This window comes from Meleagris gallopavo, chromosome 19 (assembly GCF_000146605.3).
Source record: "Meleagris gallopavo isolate NT-WF06-2002-E0010 breed Aviagen turkey brand Nicholas breeding stock chromosome 19, Turkey_5.1, whole genome shotgun sequence".
In the NCBI taxonomy this organism is placed as follows: domain Eukaryota; kingdom Metazoa; phylum Chordata; class Aves; order Galliformes; family Phasianidae; genus Meleagris; species Meleagris gallopavo.
The window spans coordinates 8,704,991-8,732,315 of NC_015029.2; the positions used below are offsets into that span (position 1 = coordinate 8,704,991).

General features: G+C 40.6%; 2 protein-coding genes and 1 long non-coding RNA gene across 9 annotated transcripts in view; 2 read left to right on the plus strand and 1 right to left on the minus strand.

Annotated features, from left to right (window-relative positions):
• The window catches only part of RABGAP1 (RAB GTPase activating protein 1), a 60,329-nt gene extending 50,413 nt beyond the window's left edge, over positions 1-9,916 (plus strand). The window contains exons 19-26 of one of the 2 annotated variants that reach the window (XM_010721047.3): positions 69-197; positions 2,577-2,669; positions 3,247-3,357; positions 5,193-5,297; positions 5,769-5,852; positions 6,629-6,700; positions 7,211-7,408; positions 8,190-9,916. In XM_010721047.3, the coding sequence (XP_010719349.1) occupies positions 69-197; positions 2,577-2,669; positions 3,247-3,357; positions 5,193-5,297; positions 5,769-5,852; positions 6,629-6,700; positions 7,211-7,408; positions 8,190-8,312 (915 nt within the window). In that variant the 3' untranslated portion in view covers positions 8,313-9,916. The remainder of the gene's footprint in view (positions 1-68; positions 198-2,576; positions 2,670-3,246; positions 3,358-5,192; positions 5,298-5,768; positions 5,853-6,628; positions 6,701-7,210; positions 7,409-8,189) is intronic. The other variant, XM_031556245.1, reaches the window with a different exon arrangement.
• Positions 9,917-11,625: 1,709 nt separating this feature from the next.
• The window catches only part of LOC116217297, a 53,933-nt gene continuing 38,233 nt past the window's right edge, over positions 11,626-27,325 (plus strand). Inside the window, exons 1-2 of one of the 2 annotated variants that reach the window (XR_004161682.1) lie at positions 11,626-12,610; positions 23,075-23,189. This is a non-coding gene — a long non-coding RNA (uncharacterized LOC116217297). The other variant, XR_004161681.1, reaches the window with a different exon arrangement.
• The window catches only part of STRBP (spermatid perinuclear RNA binding protein), a 63,004-nt gene continuing 55,594 nt past the window's right edge, over positions 19,916-27,325 (minus strand). The window contains exons 19-20 of one of the 5 annotated variants that reach the window (XR_002120697.1): positions 23,768-23,841; positions 19,916-21,294 (exon numbers count right to left, since the gene is read on the minus strand). The gene's annotated coding sequence lies outside the window, so the exon portion shown is untranslated. Of the gene's footprint in view, positions 23,842-27,325 lie in introns of all 5 variants that reach the window. The other 4 variants (XR_795568.2, XM_010721058.2, XM_010721057.2 and 1 more) reach the window with 4 other exon arrangements.

Genomic DNA, 27,325 nt, shown 5'->3' on the forward strand with positions numbered 1-27,325 from the left:
TCTCTGGGAATTCAGTAATTGTCCAAAATCCACTTTGCAATTGCTGATTTTTCTTTCCTCGTCTGCAGACTACCAAGGATGATTTGTTACTGACTGACTTCGAAGGGGCTTTAAAATTCTTCCGTGTTCAGCTGCCCAAGAGATACCGCTCAGAGGAGAACGCAAAAAAGCTGATGGAGTTAGCCTGTAACATGAAGGTAAAGATGTGGTGATGGCAGCTGTGAGCATATCTTCAGTGGGTACAATTTCTGAGGTACACAGTGAGGCTTTTTTCGTTTGAGGCAGTGGGAGTTAACGTTTGTTCCCTGCTAACCCCTATGTCTCAAACACAGTGACATGCACTTTATATCAACACGTGAGAACAAACCCTTATAATGGAATTTCAACCAAATGTTACAAAGTTAGTAGCTTTTGGTGTAATATACTGGTAGGTTCAAAATCTTTTTTTTTTTTTTCCTTCTTCAAACTCACTAGAATAATTCTCCTGTAGCATCAGTGCATAATTACAGTCTCCCTAGTACATGAACTTCCATGGCACTTGGGGTACTAGCACAGTGGTATTCTCCATAGAACTCCAGCATTTCTTATGACATGAGTGTAGAAATTAGGAAGTAACCAGGAAGCAAGCAAGCTATATAAACATCCAATCACTGAAGAGAAGCCACAGATCAGACATTCTGGGCATATCTATCTGGTCAAGATGAGGTGTAATGACTGCATTTGCCTTTCATGTTTCCAGATAGCTTGTTTTTCTTCCCACTCTGCCAAATCTCCCTTCATTCCCAGCGTGTGTGAAGTAGTTAAAGCAAACAGTGAAGACTGTGCACTGCTTCCCTGAGTGCTGAGTGTTTTCAGGGGGTTAAATGGAAGTTTATGGAGAAAATGCAAACTGTGTTACTGGGCTGTGCACAGGTGCTGTGTTGCCTCTGATTGGACATTGCACATAATTGCTTTCTTTGACCTAACATATAAGTCCTTCGCTGTCAGTAGAAATCTCCAGCTTTGTATCTGGAAGTGCTTTTGAGCAGAAAAGGGCCTGATGTCAAAATAAATCATTTATAGGAAGGGAGAAGTAGCCTAGCTAAGGCATTGTGATTACAACAGCATTCTGCTGAAAAGGAGGTCAGTGAATGATGAGCTTGAGACAGCAGTAGCTTCTTAAAGTGAGTCTTCAGTGTTCTCTGCCCTTGAAATCCTGGTGGGACTTCAGTATTCATTTCTGCCTTCTGTCACCATGGAGGCCCAGAGGCCTTGCTGACTTCTTGAGCATGGATCCTGCCAGGGCTCCGTTATCAAGAACTGGTGAGAATAGTGAATGTTCTCATGATCACCTCATTATTAGTATCCAGGGGCAACACTAGTTTAATGCACTCCTGTCTGACTGGCAGTGTGGCTTCTTCTCCTTTCAAGAGCTGACCTTTACATAGCGTGAGATTTGGTGTATGAAACCCAACAGCACAGTTCAGCAGGAGCAGAGCAGTGAAATAATCTCCTGAAGTTACAGGCTGTATTGTAAGTAAGGGGTTAATATTCTGGGCTGCTGAGTAAGGATCACTGCAGCAGCTGTAATAGGGCTGGACCCACTCCAGCTGCATGGGCTGGCTTCTCTGAAGACTCAATGGAAGCACATTCAACTGAATGTTTCTGTGCAGCTCTCACTAGAGGGAGCCTAGCTACCAGTTTTCTGCAGCTCGTTCCAAGTAAGATTGTTAATGATAAGAAATAAACGTAAGAGGAACTGAAGCATGTTTTCCACTGTCTGTCATTTATGCATATCAAATTTGTTTCTTAGACAAAATATGGGAATATTTTCCTCTTAAAAAATAACTTCATATTATTTGGTTTATTGAAATAACAATAAGGGTTCGGCAGCTTTTATTAGTGGTGATTTAGTTTGGATGTGTACTGCTTTGCATGTGAAATGCTGTTAATGGTTTTAGCACATACTGTCACTAATCTCCTGCAGCACACTGCACACCCAATAGCTGACACCAGGGAGGGTGCTGGTCAGGATCTGATGCAGTTCTTGTGTGTTCTCTGTCCCTGTAGGACTTGAACACTGCACAAAATACTGATTTTAATCCATGTTTCTCTCCCTTCTTAGAGACGGGAAAACTGCTTTTTGCATCTGTAGTTTCTTTTAAAGTAAGCACTTCAACATGATGGTAAATGCTACTGCTGAAAAAGCAGCTGAAGAAACCTCAGTATTATGTTAGGTCAGAAATTAAACACGTATGGTGGCTTTCAAGAGATTCAGTTTTGCTAAGCTGCTGTAATATTTTGGGTATCAAACAGCTGTAAGTACCAAGGAGAACTCAGGTAGGATGCTCTTAGGAATCCCCTTCTACCACTTTTCTATATTTCACAAAAGGATAAGAAATAGGGATACTTTTGTGATTATATTGAGTGAAATAGATTTTCTTGACCATATCCAAAGGTTTGACGTTCAAGAAAAGATTGTTAGCTGTGTTTTAGAGAAGGCAGAAGTTGCCCAAAGCTCACAGCATAACCCTTTGTGAATTGTGTATCTTTTTATTGATGTTCTGGACAGGAACTAATAGACTGCTTTAATTTAGATTAGCCAGAAGAAGTTGAAGAAATATGAAAAGGAATATCACACCATGAGAGAGCAGCAAGCTCAGCAGGAGGATCCAATAGAAAGATTCGAGGTAATGTTTACCTACTGTAATCTGATTTAACATGCAATACCTCCAGGAATTTTTTTTTTTTAAGCTGTTTTGTCTTCTGACAAGGCCATGTACACTTACATCCACTTACATGTTTTAAGCTGAAGAGTTGTATGTAAACTTTAACATCTGTCTGTGTGATGGGAATTGTAAGAGAATATAGAGTGGCTTTCCCAGTACCATCCACTCTCTCATTTTTCCAGCATGAAAATTTTATTTTCAGCCATTAGGAAATGAGTGTTTGTAGGAACCTCTTGGTAGGGTGTTGATGGCAGAGTGACACTCCTACCACTGCATTCTTCAAAAACATTTCACCATCTCAACAAGTAATAGATGAGTTATTAATGTGTGGTTTCTTCTCAGGGCTAATGTTTAATTTGCTTTATTTTGTATTTACTATATGGCTAGCAGCTCTTGTCCTCCTTGAATTTCATGCAGGTGGAGTTGTCTTTTAATGTTTGAGATGTAAGCTGGACATTTGCATTCATGCACAGAGTGCTGTGTTTTATAGATAAACACCTAGCAAAACCTTTTTCTTGACTTTTTTGTCTGCCTGTAGCGTGAGAACCGGCGTCTACAAGAAGCAAACATGAGGCTTGAGCAAGAAAATGATGACCTTGCACACGAACTGGTGACCAGCAAGATTGCTCTGCGGAAAGATTTAGACAATGTAAGATGTTTTTATGCTCTGTAGTGGAGACAAAGTACTAGGGCTAATTTCTAGTGACTCCTCTCATTGTACGTATGACAGAGTATTTTCATACTTCATAATGTTTAACTTTCTGCTGATGGGGTGATAAATCCCATATTCTTTGTTCCTTATGGAATGTATTTTCACTTGTGTCTTGCCTCCAGGGCTAGGGATTGCCTTTGTTTTTTTTTTATGAGACTACTGGGCTACTGTAGTCCTTCAGGACAGCAGGTTGAGCAGATGCAGGTCATCACATTATGTGGTGTGGAGAAGCACCATTACAGGGTGTCTGATATGCTGCAAAATGTGGTACAGTTGATGTGGGTGAGTTAGGATTCTTTCCTCCTTTCCCATACTGCAGAATAATGATATATAGACCTGTGCCAGATACCCACAGGAAACAGGACCAGCATCTGAAATATGGAATCTTCTGAAAAGCATTCAGCCTGGAGAGAGAAGAGAGGTTCTAAGCCTGGACTTGATTAGTTACTTTCTTCTCTATGTATATTGAAAGAAAGTATAGCAGGAGCTAAGTCAAGTCTTCAAATAGCTCATAGAAGGCTGTGCAGAATGCCTACTGGTTGCTCTCAGAAGGTGGACTGCAGCAAAAAAAAAAAAAACAAAACAAAACTGCAGAAGTTTTTGTATCTGTTATTAACTGTTGCTTGGGGCTGCTCTAGCCCATATAAACCAATTGTGCTTTTTATTCCTCTAAATAGAGAGCTAAGAGAGGAAAAAAAAACTGAGTAAAGTCTTTGAGATACACCGGTGGATATGTAACACTCATGCCTTCAAAGATGGTAAACGATGTTGGTAGCATTCAGGTTATCCCCCAGGAGGAGATAGGTAGGTTTGATCCTATGTTGGGACCCTGATTAATTCTTCTAATTGGAAGCTGCAGTGGTAAGTTTCATTCTACTAGCCAGATGTCCTGAAAGAAAAGTACCAAAGGAGATTGCTTAATACACCTTTTCTAATAATTTCATAGGGTCTCTGAAATCTTGCAGCCTAAAAGATCAAAGCAAAGCATTTGGAAATACGAGAATTTCCTTAATAACCTTTGCACTAGACCAGAAAATAGGCTTCATTTTTCTGCTATTGCTAGACTCCCATATTCCAGTTTCCTTTAACTTTAAAACAGCTTAAAAACCATATATAATGAAAAGGTGTTCTCTTTGCCTTTGCCATCTGTTTTAAAGGATCAGCAGGACTTTAAGGGACTAAAATTCACTGTTTGATTTTCTTCCTTTGAAGGGAAATGGTACAGCTACTTTCTGAACATTCTATATATCAGTTGAGTTATTGATCTATTTTTATGTTGAATTCATACACCTATTGGGAAGTACTGAGTTGCTGTGTATAAGACAGGAAAAGCTGTCTTACTTTGCAGAGCAGCTTATGAACAGCCCAAGATTTTACAGCTATGCACCTTTATTCTTAAAAAAAAAAAAAAGTAGTAAGAAAGGATTGTGTGCTTTCTGGTGGGACATCTCTTTTCTTAAAAGAGGAATCTGACACAGTAAAGATGGTATTACATTCATTGGTAGGCATCGTGAAGGAGTTTTTTAATGTTCCAGAGACATTTTTAATGAATTCTGTTTTCACTACGAGTTTGAATTGTATACGTTATTTTTCAGAAAAATAGTTTTCCTAAGATTACTTTTATTAGTAACAATGAAGAGACTTCTTTTAATAAGAATGAAAGGACAGTATTCTTGGCTGTGTCCTACTGGAGTTTCCACGCATGGCTGCCTACCAGCACCCGCACAACAAGGAAGCTTCTCTTCAGTGCTGTACTTTGCTCTGTGTTCCAGGCAGAGGAAAAGGCAGATGCTCTGAATAAGGAACTGCTAATGACCAAGCAGAAATTGATTGATGCAGAAGAAGAAAAGAGGCGCCTGGAAGAAGAATCAGCTCAGGTTAGGGGCTCTTCTGTCATTTTCAGATTTCTGTGCAGTGCAGATAGGGAAAAAAAGTGACAAGTGTAGGAAGAGCTTAATGTTCTAAGTCCTGCTTCTGCCTTCCCTGTAGTGTAAAGAGCGTCAGCAAAACAGAATTCTTTCCTGTCAGGTGCTTCACAGGATAGTGATTTTTTTACTTGAAATTGTGAAGGCACAGACTGCTGCAGAGATTGCTGCACAAAGAGGCAGGACAGAACTTCAGCTGTCAGTACATTTAATACCTCCTTCTCTAAACTAGTCAATTTTCTAGCAAAGAGAGCCACCAAAGTCCAGCTTTTCCCTGTTTGCACGTAGCTGAAATAGACCTTTGTTCCCTGTAGAGTCTTACTGTGTGCAAAAGGTATTGAAGTTAAGGAGAAGGAGGAAATACCGTATGTTTATTTCTCAAACTGTACAAATATATAAACTTCTTACTTTTTTTTTCTGCAGCTGAAGGAAATGTGTCGTAGGGAACTAGATAAAGCTGAGTCCGAGATCAAAAAGAACAGCTCTATAATTGGTGACTACAAACAGGTAGGCACAACTTAATGATTACATGTTCTGCAATGAAATTGCAATCTCAGCATTCTAGGAGGTTTGTGTCATTCCTTTGAGGAGACATTTTAGTGATTTTAAGCAGGAAGCTGGCACTTGGTTTTGCTTTATATTTTGGTGAGATCATGATGGCCAGCTCTGTTTACTCTTAACATAGGTGTTGGTAGATCACCAGTTTCACGGCCTCAGTGACAGCCCAACATTGTTCATGTGGGCTCTTGTATATCTAAATTTTACTTCATTGCAAAAGCTCTCCCATCTTCAGTTCTTCCATCAGATGGTAATTGCATGTAAGAAGAGAGAAAGATGCCTTTTCATTTTAGAGATTTTACTTTGGAATTCAAGCACCTGATCATCAGGTATCAAAGGAGCAAACTGATGAATCTTTTTAATGGGAACTTTCAAAATGTTCTTAAGTCACACAGGTCTTGAGGAACTGACTTAAAAAATAAAAAAATTAAAAAAAACACTGCTACTTTTGGGGTCGTGGCTGGTGCCTTTGTCCCAAAGGACTCATGCTTTCCCTAACCGTTTTGGATTCCTTTAGCAAGACCAAACTTACATGACCGCTTCCTATAGACATAGAAGAACATGTGTAGAATGACATAAGTTAACGTAGTATCCCAATTTTCCTTTTTCTCAGAGCTGTAAAACTGTCCTTGTTAATATTCCTGTAGCATTTATTTATGCTTTAGCATTCATCTGGGATAAAATTTACATTTCTAAATAGTCTGGTACATAACTTTGCTTTTCAGATTTGTTCCCAGCTGAGTGAGCGACTGGAAAAGCAACAAACAGCAAATAAAGCTGAAATTGAAAAAATACGGGTAAGAGAACAGATAGAATCAGTCTACAGCATATAAATCTCTTAGCAAAATCATAACAGAAAGCACATAATTAGTCACCACAAAAATGATGGTTGAAAGAGCATTCCTTCTTGACTTACAGTTTTGGAAAGATCATTCGGGGGAGGTCTTGTAGGAGGGATGGATGGTGTTCATCTCTCTCTTGTTATGTTGCCTACATTCTCATGCTTGGCAGTAATATGTTTTAATTGTTCTGAAGGGTCTTATTTTCTTCTGGAGGAGATTTTTTGGCTGTGTTTTACATAGCCCATTATCTGAGCCAGACAGTTTTACCAAAAGCACAGCAGTGTTTCTAGAGTCCACAGACCTGGGGGCGGCTGGAGCTCCTGCTTGGCTGTGCTCCCTGGCAGTTCAGAGTTTGCAGATCATTAGCAGTCCCTCTCACATTGTGCTGTGCTGCCAGAGCAGAGGCAGGGAAAGGCTGTGGTCAGCATTCTGGTACAAGCATTCACAATCAGGTATTTACTCTAGCAAAAAGTGGATGACTGTGAACACTGCCGGGAGTTCTTCAATAAAGAAGGCCGTGTGAAGGTTGCAAGCTCAGCCAAGGATGGCTCAGATGATGACACGGATGAGGAGAAGGAAACGCTGAAAAACCAGCTGAGGGAGATGGAGCTTGAGCTGGCCCAGACCAAACTGCAGCTTGTGGAAGCAGAATGTAAAATACAGGTAATACTTTGGGGGTTCATTCTATAGTGTATGTGGTGTGTTTGTTGTAGAGGGTTTGGAACAGATCCTGTTGGTTGAAACTGTAACTTGCTATTTCCTGTCTGACTTATTTAACCAAACATTGGGTCTGAAACTTAAGAGTATGCAGATAAAATAATTCAAATTACATGAACTGTATTTACCAACCAGCTCCTTACAACACCCAGACATCTGCGTGGCTGCAGTGCAGTACTTACTGATATTCTGCAACTTCTTGGAAGAAATCCAAATTCTGACAAAGTACTGAATCATGCAATTCTTTATCTCACAATCGACATTAAATGAACAGCTAACATGTGACAAATGTTAGACATGTTTCTTAAAACATGACTGGAAAGCATTCCAGGTACTTGAGGTATTTATAAAAAATATGACAACGTTGTTCTTTTAGCCCAAAAATGCAGTGTCAGTGCTCCTCCCCAGAAACTTACAAGTTAGTCTGTAGGAAGTCCTCTTCCTATGGGAATACCTGCTTCTCAGATAGGAAAGAATTAAAGGCCTTGCATGTACTAAAGGAAGCTGAATGTTTCACTATGGGCAATGAACAGGCTTGCTTTGGACTTCAAAGCTTTTTTCTTTTTTTTTTTCTTTCATTGCCTGTTGTGCCACTTTTAATTTATGTAAGACTCACTTCTGTGGTAGCTAAGAAATTGTAGATGTCCTACAGCCTTCTTAGTTCAACTCCTATAATGTTGTGCTGTGAATACATACCAAGTTAAAGAAATCACTCTTCTGTTTTCAGGATTTGGAACACCATTTGGGTCTGGCATTGAATGAAGTACAAGCTGCAAAGAAAACGTGGTTCAACAGAACAATAAGCTCTATAAAAACAGTGACTGGAGTCCAAGGAAAAGAGACTTGTTGAAATGCAATTCTGTCAAACACACCTTTTGTTGCCTTCCTTGGCCAGATGTTTAATTCTGTGACATGAGAGGACCAGAATGTAAATACAATAGAAATACAGCATGTCGGGATTTCAATAGGTCAGTGATAAAAAGGATGGAAACACAAAAATGGCTTTATTGCTAGACATGGGATCTTCATACTACTGATATTTAACAGGTGATGTAGCTAGATTGAAGCTCTTCAGAGAAACACTCCATTCTGCGGTCTGGCTGGAGGCTTTTCACAGACTAGGTACGAGAACTTACCAAACCCTAATTGTTAAGTTTACATATGATAGGTTTTTTTACAGTTATAACCTTTTTTAATATTTTATTTGAAAGGAAAAGTGTCACTAAAGGAATTAAAAAAAAAAAAGAGGAAAAAAAAAGAAAAACAAAACAAAAAAAAAGAAGAAAAATAAGACAACTACCAAGAAGTACATCAGTGCCAGAAAGTAGTCCCCAGAGGTAGGATATAGAGAGTAGGAGGTGAAGTTTTGTTTTTGAATGGGGATGATTTCAGCATTCCTGTCAGTGCAGCCCCATTTTGTTTTAGTTAGATGCAGCATCCATCTCTGTGTTTGGCATTTCTTTCTGTTACTAATCAATTCTATGCAACTCTGAGTCTTTTTTTTTTTTTCTTTTGGCATTTGCCAAACAAATTTGCAACCTGAAGTTCAGGGCCTTGTCTAAATGCTAGATGAGAATAATCAGAATTCTTGGCAAAGTTCTGTTTCACTTCTGTGTCATATGGTTTGATCCACGTATCAACAGCGTTAAAATCCCCAGCTAACAAGGACTACTTATGTGGATGGTCTGACATTTAATTGAGTCTTTTTGTTTGTTTTTTGTCACTTCTTTTTGTTTTGTTCTTTTGTTGTTTTTACCCGCCTGTAGCAGGCCTTCTGTGAAGCTCTGAGAAAGCTTCCAGGATTTAGTTTTGCACATAGGTATGAATGGGACAAAGAAACAATAAACTGAGATATATATGAGGCAAAAATCACTGCGTGAGTGTAGCTGCGAGCATCTATAGCTGTCCAACTGGCTTCCCTGGTAACACATTCAGAGGTTGTGTAGGTCATTTTCCTGCTCGATGCAGTTGCACTAATAGGTGCTAAACATGCTTGGATTGCTTATTCTTTGGATTGTCTGAGTTCTCACCAGAAAGCTGTAGAATGGAGTTTTGCACCTTTGTTATTTTTTTTTTTTTTAATTTATAATGGTTTGTGTTATGCTGAAGTATCTATTGCATCAGTGGATAAATTTCGTGTGCAGTGTGAGTATAAGCTGGTAACAATAAGAGGCACTGGTTTGTATATAAAGATATTTGGTTTATTTTGTATTTCTACCTTTTTCTTGTTTACTGTACTAATGCTAGCTAATGTACTCTGTAACTACAGAATAGAACATGCTATGTCCAAGCTTTTTTTCCTTAACTGCATACATTATCTCTATTGTTTAATACCAAAAACAAAACAAAACTTGTAACTCCATCAATATTAAATGCGTGGACATTGTGGTAGCATAGTTGCAGTGTGTATACTTTATGAATTGAAATATAAACAAGTAAAATTGTATAACTACTTCCTTGTTTCATTTCATTTTAACAAATTGATTAAATATTTTGCGATACAAAACCAATTCTCTTCCTAAAATAGAAGTGTTAGAATCTGCAAGCTTCTGTCAGACCAAAACTATATTTGTGCTGCAAAAGACTTTGCTAAAAAAGACTTCATATTCTTGGTGCTGCCAACATTGCTTTATATAATAAAATGTAGGTTTTGCTTTGAAAAAAGAAACTGCTAAAGTGACCTTGTGCAGCTTGAGGCTTGTGACTCAGTATTTCTCAAATATGTCCAATTTAGAACATTTTTTTCATGACCCTCCAAATTCTGCTTGGATCTGCAAAATAAATGTAGCCTAGCTCTACTTATCATCATCAGTGACATAAATTCTGTGGGGTGAAGTGTCGTTCGCGTCATCTTCACTAGAATCTTCTAGCCATAGCTGAACTAGGGTTTAGCTGTGCAACTGGATGAATGCACTAATTGGGTCACAGTGCAGATCAGGCTCCCCTAACTGTGTGTGTTCTGCAAAGAGATAACAAGGAGTAAAAATGTATTTTTGTCACCGAAGTGACTAAAGGTGACTGTGAAAGCAGCCCTACTCTGGGAGGCTGTTATCACGCTGTCATTTTTCTACCCATACTTTTGCAGTACGAGAATGGCATTATAAGGCTTTGTGTAGTTTTTACTGCTTTGTTTTTCACAGACTGGTGTACCTTGGTAATTTCAGCTCTGCGGTTTCTCGATAATTACACCTTTTGGAGAAAGTTTGAAGGCAAACAAAAGAAAGATGGGAGGGGGGGAAGAAACAACCAAAGTAGTTCATTTGTCTTTCCCAAAGGGAGTGGGAAATTGTGTGTGGTTTCCACTTTGCCCCAAAAATGTGCTGCTTAAGGGAAGGAAAAGTTGCTTTGTTCCACTAAGTAAACATTGCCTCAAAACTGCATGCCGCGTATACTCATCATTTCAGTGTGTGGTGGAACAAACGTAATGAAAAGTGAATTGCTTTGTAGCATTTTCTAAGAAATATTTTGTAGTCAGTTTCCAGTCATGGATTATTTTAGATATCTTTCTGAAAGACATTACTCACAAATAAATATTACCAGCATAGTTCAAATTTGACTTCATCTAAGATATCTGCAACTAAGAAAAACAGGTCGTCTGCTGAGAGGCATGTCTTTTGAAGCTCAATTACACGTGAAATACAAGGAAGCAGATCATTTTTTTAAGATGAGAAAGATGAATTTACAGATACTCAAGCCTTTGAATGAGCAAGGTAAAAAAAAAAAAACACAAATCACATTGACTCAAAGTTGCTATAGGCAGGAGTATATTACAATTCTGTAAGCAAAGAAAAATGAGTATGTTTGTTAGCATTTTTTGCTGTAATAAGATGTTTAGTTATCTCCTGTAGTTAATTATCTCTTTGTTCACATATGCCTCTCAGCTGATTTTGTGCAGTGAACTCAAAATGAATGCTACACTGCCTGCTGAAGCTTATGTATGTATTTCTGAAGAGCCTGGTGTGCTCTGGACTGCAGTTTACGAATGCTTTGTGCTGGATCGCTGAGGTCCCAGGGCTCTCTGGCCCGGTTCCTCTATGGTTACGATCTCCTTTTAGTTTCTGAGATTTTCCTTCTTGGTTGTGCAGGGTCTTCGGATGGAAGCGAATATTCCAGCTCTATCAAAAACTTCACCTTTAAGTGTTGCTGGTAAGCCTTCCTGCAATTTATGTAACCACCTCCTTGACTTTTTTTAGCTGCCCTTCTTATCCGTGGCAGTAATATAAAGTTCCTGTTATCAAGAGGAGGATTTTGTTCCATCTGTTCAGCAGCTTGGCTCGCGCTCATCCAGCCTAACTTTAGACACTTCAGCAGGGGCCTTTCTGAAGGGCTTAATGGGATGGTGTGGCTCGGTGTGCTGAGGGCATGGGGCTGTGCTGGGCTGTGCCTGAGCGAGGGGAGTAATGTGTACTGCCTGCCTGGAGGCCCTTAAGTGAAATAATAAGAAAAATGACGCATCAGTTTACACAGCCAGGACTGTTTTCTGGTGTAGATTGTGCTCCTTTTTTATTGTGCAGTACTGTCTTTATTATCTGAGGCCCCCGAGGACTCTGCATACAAAACCCTTTAGGATTTTACTAGATTTTACAGCTACATGTCCATACTGAGTTGGAGGAATGAGGATTTGGTTTTGCTGCCTTTCTGCACGCTAATGAAACAAAGCACTAATCGTGTGCTCCTGCACTCCAGGTTTTTCTGAGGACACGCGGCTGCAGCCTGCTCACAGCACTGGGGACGCACGCACTGTGCGAGCAATGCGTGACTGCTGCTAAGGGAGCGTGGGGTATTTGCTGCCTGGCTGTGTGTAATGTTGACAGTCGAGGGTTTTCTTGCAGTGCCGTTGGGTCTTGCAGAAGACGAGATAAACAGAACTGAGCTGACCTAAAGATTTCACACACGGCAGACTTCTACGATCAAGCGACTTACAGAAGGACTGCCAGGCCTCACCCTCTACCGCTGCGAGGAGGGAAGGGCATGGCGCTCCGCTCCCGCCCAAGGAGCGGGGGCGGTGCCCGCGCGTCACACAGCGCTTTCTGATAGGTCGATGCGCTGATTGGCGGCAGAAGCAGCCAGTGAGAGGTGGTGGCTCGTGGCGGAGCGTCGCCTGCGGAGTACTCTGACGGCGCCATCTTGTTTGCAGGAGGCTACGCGGTGAGCCGAGGGACTGCGAAGGAGGGCGGCAGGCCGGGAACAGCTGGGCCCGCCCCGTGGGGGGGTGGAGCTGAGGGTTGGTGCACGAGTGCCCGAGGGGTCTGCTAAGAGCTGCTGGGCCAGCCCAGGAGCTGAGGTGAGCAGAGGCCTTTGAGCGCGTCTGTTATGCTAGCGAGTCTCATCCCCAAATGGTGTCTGTGGAACCCCTTAGCAGGCAGCGATCCGTGAGCTTCCGCTGTCATTGTGGCACTAAGTGCTGGTGAACGGAGAGCGCTGGTGTGTGGGAAAACAGCGGAGGCTTACAAGAAGGTATTAGTTGCTGCGGATTGATAGTACTTTGTGGAGAATATCTATATTCTATCTTAACTGGTTCTCACATTGCTTTGTCCTTGTACCTGCCCTCTGCAGACAGTGCTTTGGGCTCGTAGGCCTGAGGAAAGTGGTGGGCCCCACTCTGGCTGCTGCGAGCCGTGGTTGTGCTAGTATGTCGGGTAGGGTCAGATTGGCTCCTTTCTTGCACCAGCTGAAAGGTTGAAATGAGGGGTGGAAAGCTTGGCAATAGGATGTGAGAACTGATGAAGCACCGTGCACACAAACTACTTGATGTGTAATGTGATGGGCGGCTGCCTGCACAGGGGAGACGTGCACAAGGACAGGCAGCGCCAGCACTCCTGGCTGCCTCCTCCCTGGTAGAGGTTCTGCTGTGCCAGCTGTGTTCTGCTGTAAAGGAAGCTGGAATCATGAAAAATGCACTCCTGTCAGTCTTAGAATTGTTGACGTAATGTTTGTATGGACAAAGCTTTTTCTGTGCAAAAGCAAATTTTATACAGAAAAAAATTTTGTAGCCTGTGTGTTTACCACCTAATGCGTAAGAATGCATATATGTAGGGTGAAAACTACTGTAAATAGAAATTCTCTGATTTCTAACCTAGAGGTAATGAGAGGAGAATGTGATTTATCAGATCTTTTCCTGAGAACCGCAGAAGCAGACTGCTAACCAGTTCTGTGAAATTATTTTTGTTTTTAATGGAGCAATTATATCACAAGATTTGCCCCAAATTGGCATAGATGAAATTACTGCAGATGGTTCTGTAAAAATCCTGGACCGTGCAAGACTTCTAAAGAGCAGTGTTAAATAACAGGATTTGTAACAGAAATAAGCTTTGTAAAATTATCGTTTAATGCTAAATTAGAAGTTCTCCATACTTGTAGGGAGCTACAATCTGTTTTTACAGAATTCAGCAATTAAGCAAATTCGGGCAATGAATGGGATCTGTCAGCATCCAGCCAGAGATGCAGATTTCAAGGTAGTGCTTCTGCTTGTGCTGCTTTATCCTTACAGCACGTGTTATTGAGTCATATTAATTCTGTATACATCAGAGAAGAGGTAAAGAAGGAAAATTAAAACTCAGGTACTTATGCTGTACTTAATCTTTTTTTTTTTTTCTTCCCCTTAGGACACTCAGATCTGTGCTGAGTTTTTGTTTCTCTAATGATTAACTCTACAAGTCCTAAGCCTTAAGCGTTACTGAAAAGCCTACTCTATGATGAACATGTTTTCTATCTTAAACTGTTTAGGGTGCAGATTTACAGTGTGATAGAACGGATGTAATGATTAGACTGCACCAAAAGGTCCTTCTCACCTGCTTGTTCCTACTGGCATTCTGGTGACAACACTTGCACCAGGCATTCCAATGCTAGCATAAGAGAGGGGGTGAAATTACAGCCTGCCTGATGGCGGGTTGTTACGGAATCAAATCCTCAGTCTGCAGCAGCAGAGACAGAGTTTTTATGTGTACTTAGGCTCTTCTCATTCCAGTCGGATTAATGCAAGCATCTTAAGATGATTTTGCAGTTAAGATATTGTGGAGAACTATTCTTACAAGACTTCTTTTTGCTGTAGATAAGGCTCTTCTGTGAACTACTTAAACTGTAGTGTGCCAGGAGCTTGATGTTCTGTAAGTAGGTGATCCAGGAAGGGTGCTGACAGGTCTTAGCATAAATGCTAGGGGATGTGCTGCTAGGAGAAGGGAGTACCATAGGCTCTGTCCTAAAAAGCACTCTGAGCTAGATGTACACTACTCGTGACATAATGCTCCACTCTGAACCAAATGCGGGTTCTAGAAACGTTTTGTTATTATGTGTGTATGGTTTTCCCTTTCACTGGGATGGAAGAAAGAGGAGCATATTCTGGTGGTCTGGATAGATGTTCTCTTTCAGATGCAGATGCCAGCATCAGAGCATTTTGCTCTCAAATGCAAGTTGTTGTAGGCTATTAGAATAACGACTTCATCGATTTGCTAGCAGGTGATTCTTTTGAAATGAATAGGGGTTAGTTCAGACCAGCTGTAAAAATGTGTAACACAACGGCCTCACTGATGTTGCTTGGTCCAGGCTGGGAAGTGCTTCAATGAGCTGTGCTGCTAGCGAGGCCATGGCTGCCATAGGCTGTGGGAGGGGATCGGGGGCAGATCTGCAACGGGCAAGGACCAACTGCACTGATACAGCTGGGCCAGGAAGATGTGTTTGTGATGTATTCTGGTACTTCATGGAAAAAGGCTTTCAGCATGCAGACCCTTCTCAGTAAGTTTTATAGAGCATTGCTTATTTGAGTGAACTGTTGAAATCATTAAGCCTGGAGATTTCTGAGGAATCTGCGGATATTAGGTGCCCAGCATTAGCAAAGACCTCTCACTTTCTTTTAGTAAATCCAAAATCTATGGTCTGTGAGGTACCTGAAGCAGTTAGCAGAGTAAGATGCTCCATGTTTTTCTCCTACGGGTTTTTGTTCTGGAAGTTTTGTTATGCCCTTGTATGAAAAGGATCTGAAAGGACAAAACAAAATCAGACAAACTGTATATATGAAATCAATCTATGGGATGTATTTGTAGTACAGCTTGAACTTGGCTTAGAGTACTGATATGTTTTTCTGTTATTCTCTTGCTTTAGTAATACTGCTTGAGATAGGCATAGCAAACTATAGCAGAAGTGTATCATGGTGACTTTTTTTCAGAATATGATTTAGAAAAAAACTTTAAATTTTGCTTATTTAAAAAATTTAGGGCTAAAAAGGTTTTTTTTTTTGTTTTTTTAATTGGCTTTACTGGTAAGTGATGTGTGATGTGGCCTGAAATGGTTTGCTTTACCATGATCCTGCAGTATGGGCCTTCTTTGTGCAGATGAGCTCTGTCCATGACTGCCTCCAGAGGTGTAACAATTCAGAGTACAGTTTGCTTTACAGAAATGAACACACTGTTTTTGTTCTGACGTTGCAGACATCTTCCTCGATCGACAGCTTGTATGGCAAATGTGTTTTAGAAAGGTTCTATAGTGCTTCAGATAGAATCACAGCCACTGTGGACTCACAGATGCCAGAAGGTGCAGAAGTGATGAGATTTGCAGCCTGCCAGATAGGAAGCAGAAGCCCTCATCATACAGAGTGTACAGTTGGTGTAAAAGTATGAATACATCAAAGTGGTGTGTTTAAACTCCCTGCTGTGAGCATCTGTTAATGCATAGGGTTGTCTGTGATCCTGGGTGAAGGTGTCCTTAGAGCTGTGCTGATAAATGAACTTTGGGAGGTAACACTGTAGTGACTCTGATGAAGTTTTCTAATCTGTGAGGGCAGTTTATCCGATAGAATAGGGAAAGAAATGGGAAAGAAAGGAATAGGAAAAGAAAACTGTGCCGTTTTAAATCAAGTTTTGTGCATGAGGAAAAAAGTAGTAAAATACTGAGACTGAGAGCTGTGTCACTATCAGCTTTCACAGTGTGACCAAAGTGTGTGTGTGTTGTTTTTTTTTTTTTAATCAGTCCTTTCAGAAAACTGTAGAAAACCATTGTGGTTTTGGCACAGTTCTTGGCTGACAAGAAAGGGAAGTGAATTAATGCCTTCTGTGCCCTGAAGGCTTGTGTTAGTTTAAAGAAGTGGTTTTATAGTAATTTAATAATGATGCACCAGAGCAAATGGATGGAAAGGAGGAGGAGGAAGGCTGGCTGCTTACAGTGTACATCTGAGTTCTCCGCCTACCCAGAACATAGGACTGCAGCATAATTCCATCTAGCATGGAGAGAGAGGGATGGTGTTTCTAAGAGAAGATGACTGTGCATTGCCCTGAAGTGTTTTCTGCATGGTATGCTGAGAAGCCCAGTGTGCCAGAGGGGCTGTGGAAGCCTGAGCCAGACTTCTCTGAATTATGAATGAAGTGGCTGCTGCTAGCACAGACATGAACACAGACTCTAGAGCTGCTGGGTGCCTTCAGCATTACAGTAACAGACTGGTTTTAGATTTCAGTAGCTACTCAGCAGCCTCGTCTCTGAGCTCATCTTAATGTCTCTAGAAGAGTTGGGACAGAGTGGGGCCAGTAATGGTATAAGTGGGAAGCTCTGAATTTTGTCCAATTTTCCTTCATTTGTTCTCAGTGAGATCCATTTGAAACACTTGAATTCAGTTTGTCAACTTTCATTTGAACACAGCTTTTTTTTCCTAGTCTGAGTGTTTTGTTGTTGTTATGTTTGCAGGGAGACTTTTGTCTTTAACTGTACAATTCTTACTTTGTTCCAGTAATAAAAGAAGTCAGTTGATAGTCCCAGACAACCCTGAACAGTCCCTGTGCCCTTTGTGTACATAGCAAGCAAGGTGAGAGAATAAGCAGAGTGTAAGATATCCTGAGATAGCTGCTCAGACATGCAGTCCAGTCTTGGCAGCCCAATTCCCTTGGGCTTCTGTCAGGTGTTGTAAACAGATGCCTCCTGTAAGGAACTCAGCTATTTGTAGACAAAATTTACAGAACCGGTGATTGGAATAATGGCAGAGAATCTGTGCAGCTCTACTTTCTGTACAGGGCAGCATAAACTGTGAGGGACAGATCTTTATTTTTTACTCTGTGCTGTCACTGGCATAGTTTATGGAACGTGGTGCTTTCTGCCTTCAAGTGCAAAGCTGTTAAGTAAGAGCTGCCACCCCACAGTCAGATACAGCGCAGCCAAGGGTCTGCCCTCACTTGTACTGAGATGAGCTACCGCTGTAGCTCCTGACTTTCACTGTCAGAGCACCTTCTCAGACTGCATGGAAATGGGCCCTCGGAGTCAGTTTGGAGCAGTTTTCTGCAGGTTTCAAGGGTCCTCAACATCGCAGCTGCCTGTAACAGATCTGCAGTTGGATCTGTTTGTCATTCATGAGAAAAGGGAACTGACACCTGGATAAGCCAAGCCATGTCAATAAATTAAGAGGCAGTAGGGCATGGAATTTAGATTGTTTGGTGTTGGCATTCATTGAAAAGTGAAACTAGAGCTAGCTGTGTGAATTTTTGAGCAGGTTTGGAGATGCATCAGATCATGTAGAGTGACAAGCTGGCTTGTTCCTTCATGGCTGTCAAACAAATCCTTTATTAGAGTTTTCTTTGTATCATACGCAGTTTTTTAAAGTAGTGCTGATGGCAGCAAGATCAGCTGGACTTCTTGCTTGTTCAGTAGCTGGTTGCTTCTGCAGGGATCTCTTCATTTTGTGCCAGCAAAAGGCAGGGCTGGTGCAGTCAAGCAGCTGTGGGAATGGCTTGAACTTAGTGAGGGCTGTTCCTGCACTATGATGAGAAAAAGTAGACAGACTGAAGTGGTTGTGTGGTTTGTTTTGGCATGGGGTGATGGAACAGTAGTGATACAAGGGGTTAAACTAGCAGCCTCCCTGTAGCTGCCTTGACCAGCGATGTCAGGCCAAGGAGTGAGGAAAGAGAGCCATACTTTCCTTTATAGATCTAGAATCGGCATCACATAACTCATGCCATGTGCCACTCTCTTATCTACCCCTTGTTTCATTCCTGGGATGCCACAGGGCATCGGCTTGCTGCTGGAGCGCACCCAGTGCATTTCATTAGCTGGCACTGAGCAGCAGTTGTCAGGCTACTGCTGAAGGGCTGTCAGTCTGCTCAGCACCTCTGAGATGCTAATCCTGAGGTAGCTTTCTGAATGACCTCTTAATAAGCTAGCTAACTGTGTGTACATAGGTAGAGTATTATGGCAGTATGTAGGGTAAAATGGACTTCTATTTCAGCTAACTGTTTTCTTCACTGACTACAGCCAGTTCTTCTTTGGATCATACCTTCTAAATATTTGATGGAGCTCTGCATTGCAAAGGAAACATGGTCTAGGCAGTTCTGGTACAGAGGTTCGTTCCCTCAGTGGCTCTTATGTGCACAGCTGACCTGTTTGCCTCACAACTGCAGGCTCAGCTGGCTGCACGCTGCTTTGCTGAGTGCAGAGGTCACACACCACTTCTTATTTCCATTGGTATATATGCTAGGCTGTGGCTTTCCAGACTTCTCATTTTATTAAGAGCACTCATGACTGAAGTCAGCTGAACACTTTTTAAACCTCCTTGGGGTTGATCTTCTTTGAATTGGGTTAATGATCTCCGCAGTCAGATTTGAAAAGTTGAATTAAAGATCAGAAAAAAACACTTAGGAGATAAAGGCTTCTGATAAAATGGCTAGTGTTAGTTTCTAGGATAAAAGCATGTTCTGTAAGTCCAGGCAACTGGACATGTTTGTTCCAGGAAGCTGTGAGTTGCAGCCTCAAGGAAACAACAGCAATCACGTGGTTCTCCTGGGATCCTGTCGTGCCCTCAGGGGCTCTGGACAAAGAAGAGGCCTGGGTTTGCTTCAGACCTCAGAGGGCAAACTGGGACCCCAGGAATTTAATGTTCTAGGAAGTAGAATGAAGAGATGGGGGTGGGATAGAATAAAAGTTTGAGAGAGGTTTGCTGTTTTTTTTAATTCTAGAATTTATCTTTTAAGAAAACAGACATTGCATAGTAGTGATTAACAAAATGCTAGAAAATGTCCAGCTTTTATTCTGAAGTAAAGCTTTCATTTCTGGCTAGTACCTTCACAGTCTTCTCAGTCTTGTGTTACTGCTTTCATCAGCTATCACACCCCCAGCAGAATTTGTGTGCAGCAGCCCCTGCACAATCTCTGTGCCTCAGTGCAGCCCTTGCACAGATCTCTGTGCAGACCTTTCTCCCCTAAGCTTTATTCAGTTGCAGTCTTTTGTGAAGGAAGGCATTGTGCTTGTTACGCTGTAAACGTGCTTTATGTTTCCATCGCCCAAAATGCAGCTTTGCTAAATAGCCACCTCTGGTAAGACTGCAGCCTGGGAAGCCTGTCTTAACCTTTTGCTGTGCCTGTTACCTGACTGAAACAGAACAGACGTATGGGTTTGGCTTCCCAGGCTTCAAAAAACCTTAAAGCCAGTTTCCTCACTGCAAACAAAAATAAAATTAAAAAACCCAAATAAGTAGTAAGGACATAATTTTTGTTTACAGAGATATAAGCCTTTATTGTATGCTATTGAAAGCAAGTGGGACATGGCTATGGTTTTATATACAGAGAAGTCTGTAGCATTGGGTTACAATCAGTGGCGAATGAATTAAGATTACAGTGCAAATATAGGTGTTGTGTACAGTTTATAACAGTGGCTGGCATATAAACCACAACACAGAAGTCAAATGAAGCCAAATGTACCGGGTACAGCATCACGTGAGGAAGCAACTCAATATCCCAAGAGCATTCCATTTACTTTACATTTGCAGGTTTTTTTAGCTAGTGAGTAGATCTAGCTCACTTTATTGAGTTTTCTCCTGGTTCGTAAATTACCTGTTGTTAGATCACAGGGATCTCTTGTACTTCATTCGGAAGTTTATTTCTGAGTAACTTCTTTTGAGAGACTTACTGGGAAGAAAGATGGAACTGTCCACCATACGTACATACTTCTGCAATTTGGTGATACTATTTAGATAGTTCAAAGGCCTTATTTTGTTTTATTCAATGCTGTAAGTAATTTAGTGTAAAAATAAACATTCTGTCCTCTATGGATAAATAAGTCCATCTGGTGGCTGCAGGTCAGCCCTCTCAACTGGTGAAAGAGATTTATAAAAATAGACCTTTGCTTTAATGTTTATTATGCTGACCCACAAAGGAAAAGTGAAATTCATTCAAGTCTAGAAACAGAAATACAGTACAAGTGATTTATAGAATTGCATTCCTTCCCTCTGCAAGCTTGCTGAGCATGAAACACTGCTCCAAAGCCCTGCCTCAGTCTTTTCCTGGTCCTGGAGTAATTGTCAGTAGAAAAGTACATCATACTGCATTGCCAGATCACCTGTCTTCCTTGCAGTATGCACTCTCTTAGCAGAGATCTGCCCTCAGATGACTGTTTAAAAATTCTTCAGATGTTGGTGATGGTAGTTTGGGCTACACAGGGGAGAAATTTTAGCCCGAATTAACAGCAATTGTTTGAATTTATTAGAGTGGCGGTAATTTTTGGTGGAAGCTCAACCTTTTTTTCTTATTATTATTTTTATTTTTATTTTTTTTAAAGTTTGTAAGTTGAATGTGGAAGACGGCAGCCTTTCCTCAAAGTCACCTTCCCATAGATATCCTTCTTGTTAAGGGGCACATATTTTTGGCAGTACAGGTTTCATGCTCAACTTTGCCACTGAGACCTGGGCAGGACTTCAGAAAGTGTACAGCCCACGGAGATTTGCTCCACTGTATTTAGCACTTTTGAGAATTACTCCCATAGCAGTGTTGCTCTCTTAGAAGTGCAAGTGTCACAGAAGGTTCTGAGACAGCTGGAGGACAGGTGACATTCTGCAGTAGAAGTAGTAGTTAAGCACCAGTCGTTGGCCCCTGCAGAGGCTCAAGAGGAGAACAGAATTGCTTTGTAGAGAGCTCATCAACCTAAAAAGCTTAGTCAGTTTGATCAATAAATATTGATTTAGGGTTAGGATCAGAAATAAGACGCTGTACTTTGGAATTGGAAGACAGAGACAACTTCCTTTATTTTCTGTCCAAAGGAGACTGCCTTTAAAGCATTTGTCCTTAAAGGCTTTTGTGATATCTGATCTATAACTCACTAACACATCTGAATGTACCTGTACCTTTTTTCAGGGAAGAATAAATGCATGAGCGGACAAAACTTCACGGCTTCTTCTGGGTTGTTATTTTTTTAAACATCTGTTCTGTGTTCTGTTGACCCTGAAGGCATATTTACCCACTCTTAAATTATGCAGCATTGCCCAGAGAATGGCTCTGTATAGTAGAACATGCTCTCAGCAGTATAACCTCAGTTTTGTTCCAGTACATTTCCATGTAATAATGTGTTGTTGGAGAACTACACTTTTTCCCATTACTTTGAGCAGGGAACTAGCAATGCTAGTTTGAAAACACAAGAAATGATCTATACAGTGAATTAGAAGTTTCATAATTCATATCACTAAATTTCTGAAAGCTGTACTGCTCTGAATAATGTTCTTCAGCCCACAGCTATTCTGCTTTGAGCATTATCACTCTGCAACTGCTTACAAACAGCCCTTTGTGGGAATAATGAAAGAATAATACTCTATGTCTTGTTTTACTTGTTTAGTTTGCAGTATGCTCTTACAGAACTGTAAGTTACAGTAGAAGCGCAGGAATACACACATTTCCATATGCATAGATCATTAAATTATAACAGTACCAGTAGTAAAGCAAACCTGCCAAGATGTTCTGTTCCTCTTAATTAAGCTTGACCTATTTGTGCCTGCTGACTTAGATGCAGTTAGTGTCCACTGCTGAGATGACAAAGTACCCTGAGTAGCTTTGTGATGGTTATGCTTACAGAAGCTTGTGCTTTTCTAAGAACATAGAAACGAGCACAAATAAATAGGAATGTCTAGTTATTTCTATGGAACACTATTAACCAACTTATTCACAGCAGCTTTGAAGTACAAAGCTAAAACTTACCTTCTGCTCTACTCCCTTTCAGATTAGTGTTACAATTAAACTCGCTGTTAGCTTAATGTAAGTGGATGAAGTTTCAAAACAGCTTTCATGGTAAGATGAACCTACTTTGTCATAGTTATACCAGTATTAGTGATCTGAAATTTGTACTTTACAACATGTAGTTCTGGAAGCAGTATCTGCTTTCCCTTGTTACCATTCTGTTCTGTGCAAGAGCAAATTGTCTAGAATATTGTACAAATGAGTTGCTAGGATTCCCATACTAGTATACTACGCTGCATGGAACAGTCTCCCCATCTGGATAGGGTTGCATTGGCAAATAGAATTTGTTCACTGGATTTCTCCTGTTTCTCCACCTCCTCTTTTCATTACCTGCTTATTTACAGAAATGGGAAAAAAAATATAATCTACTGCAGCAGCTTATAGCTTGTGATATGGATAGCGTAAGCCTCTTCCCTAATTTCTTGCAAACTATAGGAAAAAAAATCAATACCACCTCGCATTGCTCTTAGTTTACTAAGGCTGCTGATTTACCATAGTAGACAAACCTCCTTTTTTTACTGTAGACTGGTATTTATGGCTTTGGAAAAGGCGGTTCATCTTTCCCACCAACTTGTTGTCTGTTATACTTAATTTCCTCAAACTGGAACATTCTACCTTCATTTTTCCTTTTCTCTCTCTCTCTCAGTGCATTCTATCAGGACCAGGTGTGTTCAGCAAGCAAAAGTGTTCAAGTAGAAGCTGCACTGCACCTTGTAAACTGCAAAGTGGCTTATGGCCACTTTGGAACCTCTAGAATTCAGGTAAGAGGCAGGAACTAGGCATAAGCCCATATGCTATTTTGGATTTAAATTTTAATTTATTGCAACTCTAACTCATCCTAGCTCTCCTGTTCCAGTGGATGACTACATTCAATTAACGTCCTTTAGAATTAGTGTGATTTGTCATTGTAGAGATAAGAGTCTAGAGATTTTTGAGAAACATGCAGTGCTGGGCAGCTGAATTACATTTTCATTTTTGTTTACACAGTGCAGAAGAGACTGTACCTTTATCTTACTGCCACAAAACTTTCAAGTTGGAAATTTGATACCTTCTGTCTCAATCTACGGTTAAAATTTTTATATGCTCTTTAAATTCTTCAGCTCCAATTTATCAGTAGATTATTAATTAAACATGTGAGAGAACTCTCCCACTGAAACCTCAGTTGTTGCTACAGTTCCTGTAGGCTAGGTCAGTAACATCATTAAAGTACCCTTAACCACTAAACTACCTGTTGTACAGTATATTTAACATTAGAGTATAAAGAGTTAAGGCACCAAATCCATAACAAAACAACATACAAAATAAGAAATTTGCTTTTGAGCTGCACATCTTCACTTACCACTTTGGATCATTCAGCTCCTCTTAAGCGTCAAGGTAAGTATTTGGCCTGAATGTTTCATTTAGCCACATGAACTGGAGACAAAACACTGAATTGAATCTTACACTGAAGTGAATTTTTCTCTCATAAAACTCATAGAACAACTTTTACTAAGGCATTCAAATGCCTGTGCGGTATTAGCTAGGTCTAGTAGAAAGAACATCCTCTTCTGAAAAACCCCAGTCCGGAGGCACAGGCCTGTGTGCGTCCCACTCATGTTTTTGTATTACCTTATTACCTGTATTGCCATTGCACACAACAGATGAATCACTACCATTTCTGTGAGTGCAGTGGGAAATGGCAAGATATTTCAGGGCACTAAAGAGCCTGCACATAAATAGGCATGGATTTAGATGACAGAAATTATTAAGCTAAAGAGACATAATTATGGGGACTGAGAAATAAATCACAGAGTGGTTTGGGTTAGAAGGGACCGTTAAGGTCGTGTAGTTCTAACCCCCCTGGTATAGACAGGAACACCTTCTAGGGATCCCACAGAGGAATTCTGTTGATCCCCTGGGGGCATCCACAGTCTCGCTAGGCAACCTGTTCCAGTGTCTCACCACCCTCACAGTAAAGAATTTCTTCTAGCTTTATAATCAGCTTTATGATGAGAATTCTCTTAATGTCAAACAATTACTAGTTTAAATGGTTAACATTCTAAAGAAAATATGAATGAAAGCTGCTGTCATAACCCATAAGCACAGGGACTTGGGTACTGAGTTTCTTCAGTGAATCGCTCTAAAATGACTATAACAGAATTTCTGCCTTACAGTAAGGATCAGTTTAACAGCAGATCATATCTGTTAGAACACTGAAACCAGTGACTTGTTAGACAAGCTGTCTCATACTGTAGATAGTGCATGCAACTGTGATACACCTTTGCTTTACTTTAAACAAGTCACTAAAGTATCTCATTTTTCAGTAGTGTTTTTTTCCTTTTTTTTTTTTCCTTCCCAACAGGAAGCTTGAGAGGGTTTCTGTCCCAAACATTCACTTACTGCTTCCTCAGACAGTACAGCTGTACTGAATGGAATTTCTCAGTGAATCCAGCAGAGAGCTTATTTTCATTTATTTTTTTTTTCCCCCAATGAGAGGTACCAGTCTGCTTTACAGCTGAGAACGGAAATCAGAACTTAACTCATTCAGAACATATCTCGTCATGTATCCAAAATAATCCAATCCTTGCAGAGTTCCTGTACTGTTTCCCAGAGCCTCAGGAAGCAGAAGCCTTTTCTATAAGCTGCTTCTGTGATTTGGAGGGTGGGAGGCGGTTTTTTCTCTTTATTAACTAAAATGCACCTGTCTAAAGAGAATTCAGCTAAATGCACTAAGCAGTAATGCACAATGATTGCATCTTAGCCTATGGAGCAAAGGAGGCAGAGAGAAACTTAGAATTTTGTCTAAGACTGAAATGCTGTTTGCTATTTGTTTATACAATTCACAGATCTCCACAAGACTGTGATGATCCATAGGTTCTTAGAAGTACAGATGCAGAAGTATAAAGGAAGCAAGGACAATGTGTTTCTATATTATTTCTGTCAAGGATCACTGACTGAAAATACTGAGGCATACAGACTGGTTTTCTGAGGACACTGCTGGACTGGATCAAGGATGGTACACTAAAGCTGCTCGCATTTATAGCTATTTTTTTGGAGTTTTTGGATTGTCAGGGGATTTGATGTCCCACAGTTGAGCAGCCTCCAGCCTGGAGATCTCTTCCCCAGACGACCTGGAAAGTTTCCATGGCACTCCTCTTTCTACTTAGTAACACAAGAAACTCGGGTAGGGAAGTTTCGCTTAGCAGTCCAATTAAAAGAAAAATATACAAATAATTTTGGAATTGGATAAGATACACTTTAAATCTTTTTTCCTGCCAGAAGGAAAGTGTTATTTAAGAAAGATTAAAGATATTAGAATAGTTGTCACAGATGTTTGCATGAGTAGAAATAGTCCCTCAGCAAATGGATGACTTTCTAAGAAAATCTGCTTCCCTGAAACTCTTTGTAGGCTGGTTAAAAGCATTCAAGAATCTAGAAGCATATACAGAAAATTCCGTAATTCAACAGAATCAGTTATTTACAGGGATGCTAGAAGGAAATTCGGAAGAGGTAGGCACAGAATTTACAGTAGCAAGGGTATTTAAGTGCAGTGAAAGTTATGGCAGCATGGTCAGCAGATCCATGATGCATCCAGCACATTCAGCAGGATCCATGACAATTGCTGAATCATTTTATTAACTCACATTGGCTACACGACAACAAATTAGACAGATTAGGAACCACCTACCCAGGCACTAAATTGTCTGTGTGAGAGTTGGACTGTGTACTGTGTCCAACAGAAACTGCTTGGGCAGCAGAGGCTGCACATTACACAGACTCTTCATGGGTAGAGGCTGGCCTCCCTCCATCTGTGTGGCTCAGTGCCCAGGAATAAGGTCACCATGTTCCAACTCCTGAATGTGCGCTTAAGGAAGTCGGCAAGCCCTGGCAGAGGGAGGACATGGTGGCAGGAAGCGTCGTGTCCCATGCTTTCATCTAGCCAAGTCCTTTCACTGTTATTCAATTCTGGTTCTGTCACATACAAGCTTTCAAGCACAGGATGGTGATGGAATAGATCTCAAAAGGTTTATGCAGATTTTCATATAGTGTTTGTATAACGTACAGGTAAAACACTTGCTCAAGACAGCAATGTACTTCCCAGTCATTCCAGTTTGAAAGGCATCTCTAGACAGAACATGCCTGTAGAAATCTCACATGGCTGGCAAAGCAGGATTTAAGTTCCCTTGTAAAAAATATATAATTCCTTCAAAATACAGAGTTTCATATCTGGGTAAATTGACAAGCATTCCAGCTGCCACTCACCCATTAAGAAGGAAAATGGTGAAGAATGGTTAGCAGTGTACAGTATCTAGGGATTTCCATAGGTGAAGGCTGCTGTGATGCATGGATAACTCAGCAGGCTGGTTACACTTTTCTCTCTCACAGCTTCGTGAAATCCAAATTGTTATAAAGGGAAAGTAAGTACCTGCATGATTACGGGTTTGTACTCAAGAGCAGCTAAAGGGAAATAAATGCTACTTTAACAATTGAACAGTCTGCATTTTAATCTCTCAATTCTGTAAATAGCTTTACTTCTCTTAGTGTCAACCAACCAGGCCACTCAAGCTCACATTTTTCTTCTGAAGTCAATGTTAATGCTGTTCATCTCCAATCCAGTCTACACAGGCCAGTTTTTCATTGTAAAATTCTGATTTCTTTTAATCCTTTAAGTGCCAGACATCATCTCCCAAAATACACACTAGCATCTGGTTAGCTAAAACTAGAGTTAAGGTGGGAAGTGAATAGATCTTTCCCAAATGTCCTATTGATATGTAGCAGTTGAATGGTACTTTTCAGAATTCTTTCTTTTCCATGAACCAGAAGTTTAAACTATAAAATTTTTTTTGCTTCACAGACATGTTACTACAAATTGACAAAGAGAGCAGCTACACAAAGCACATGGAACCAGTTTCCACAT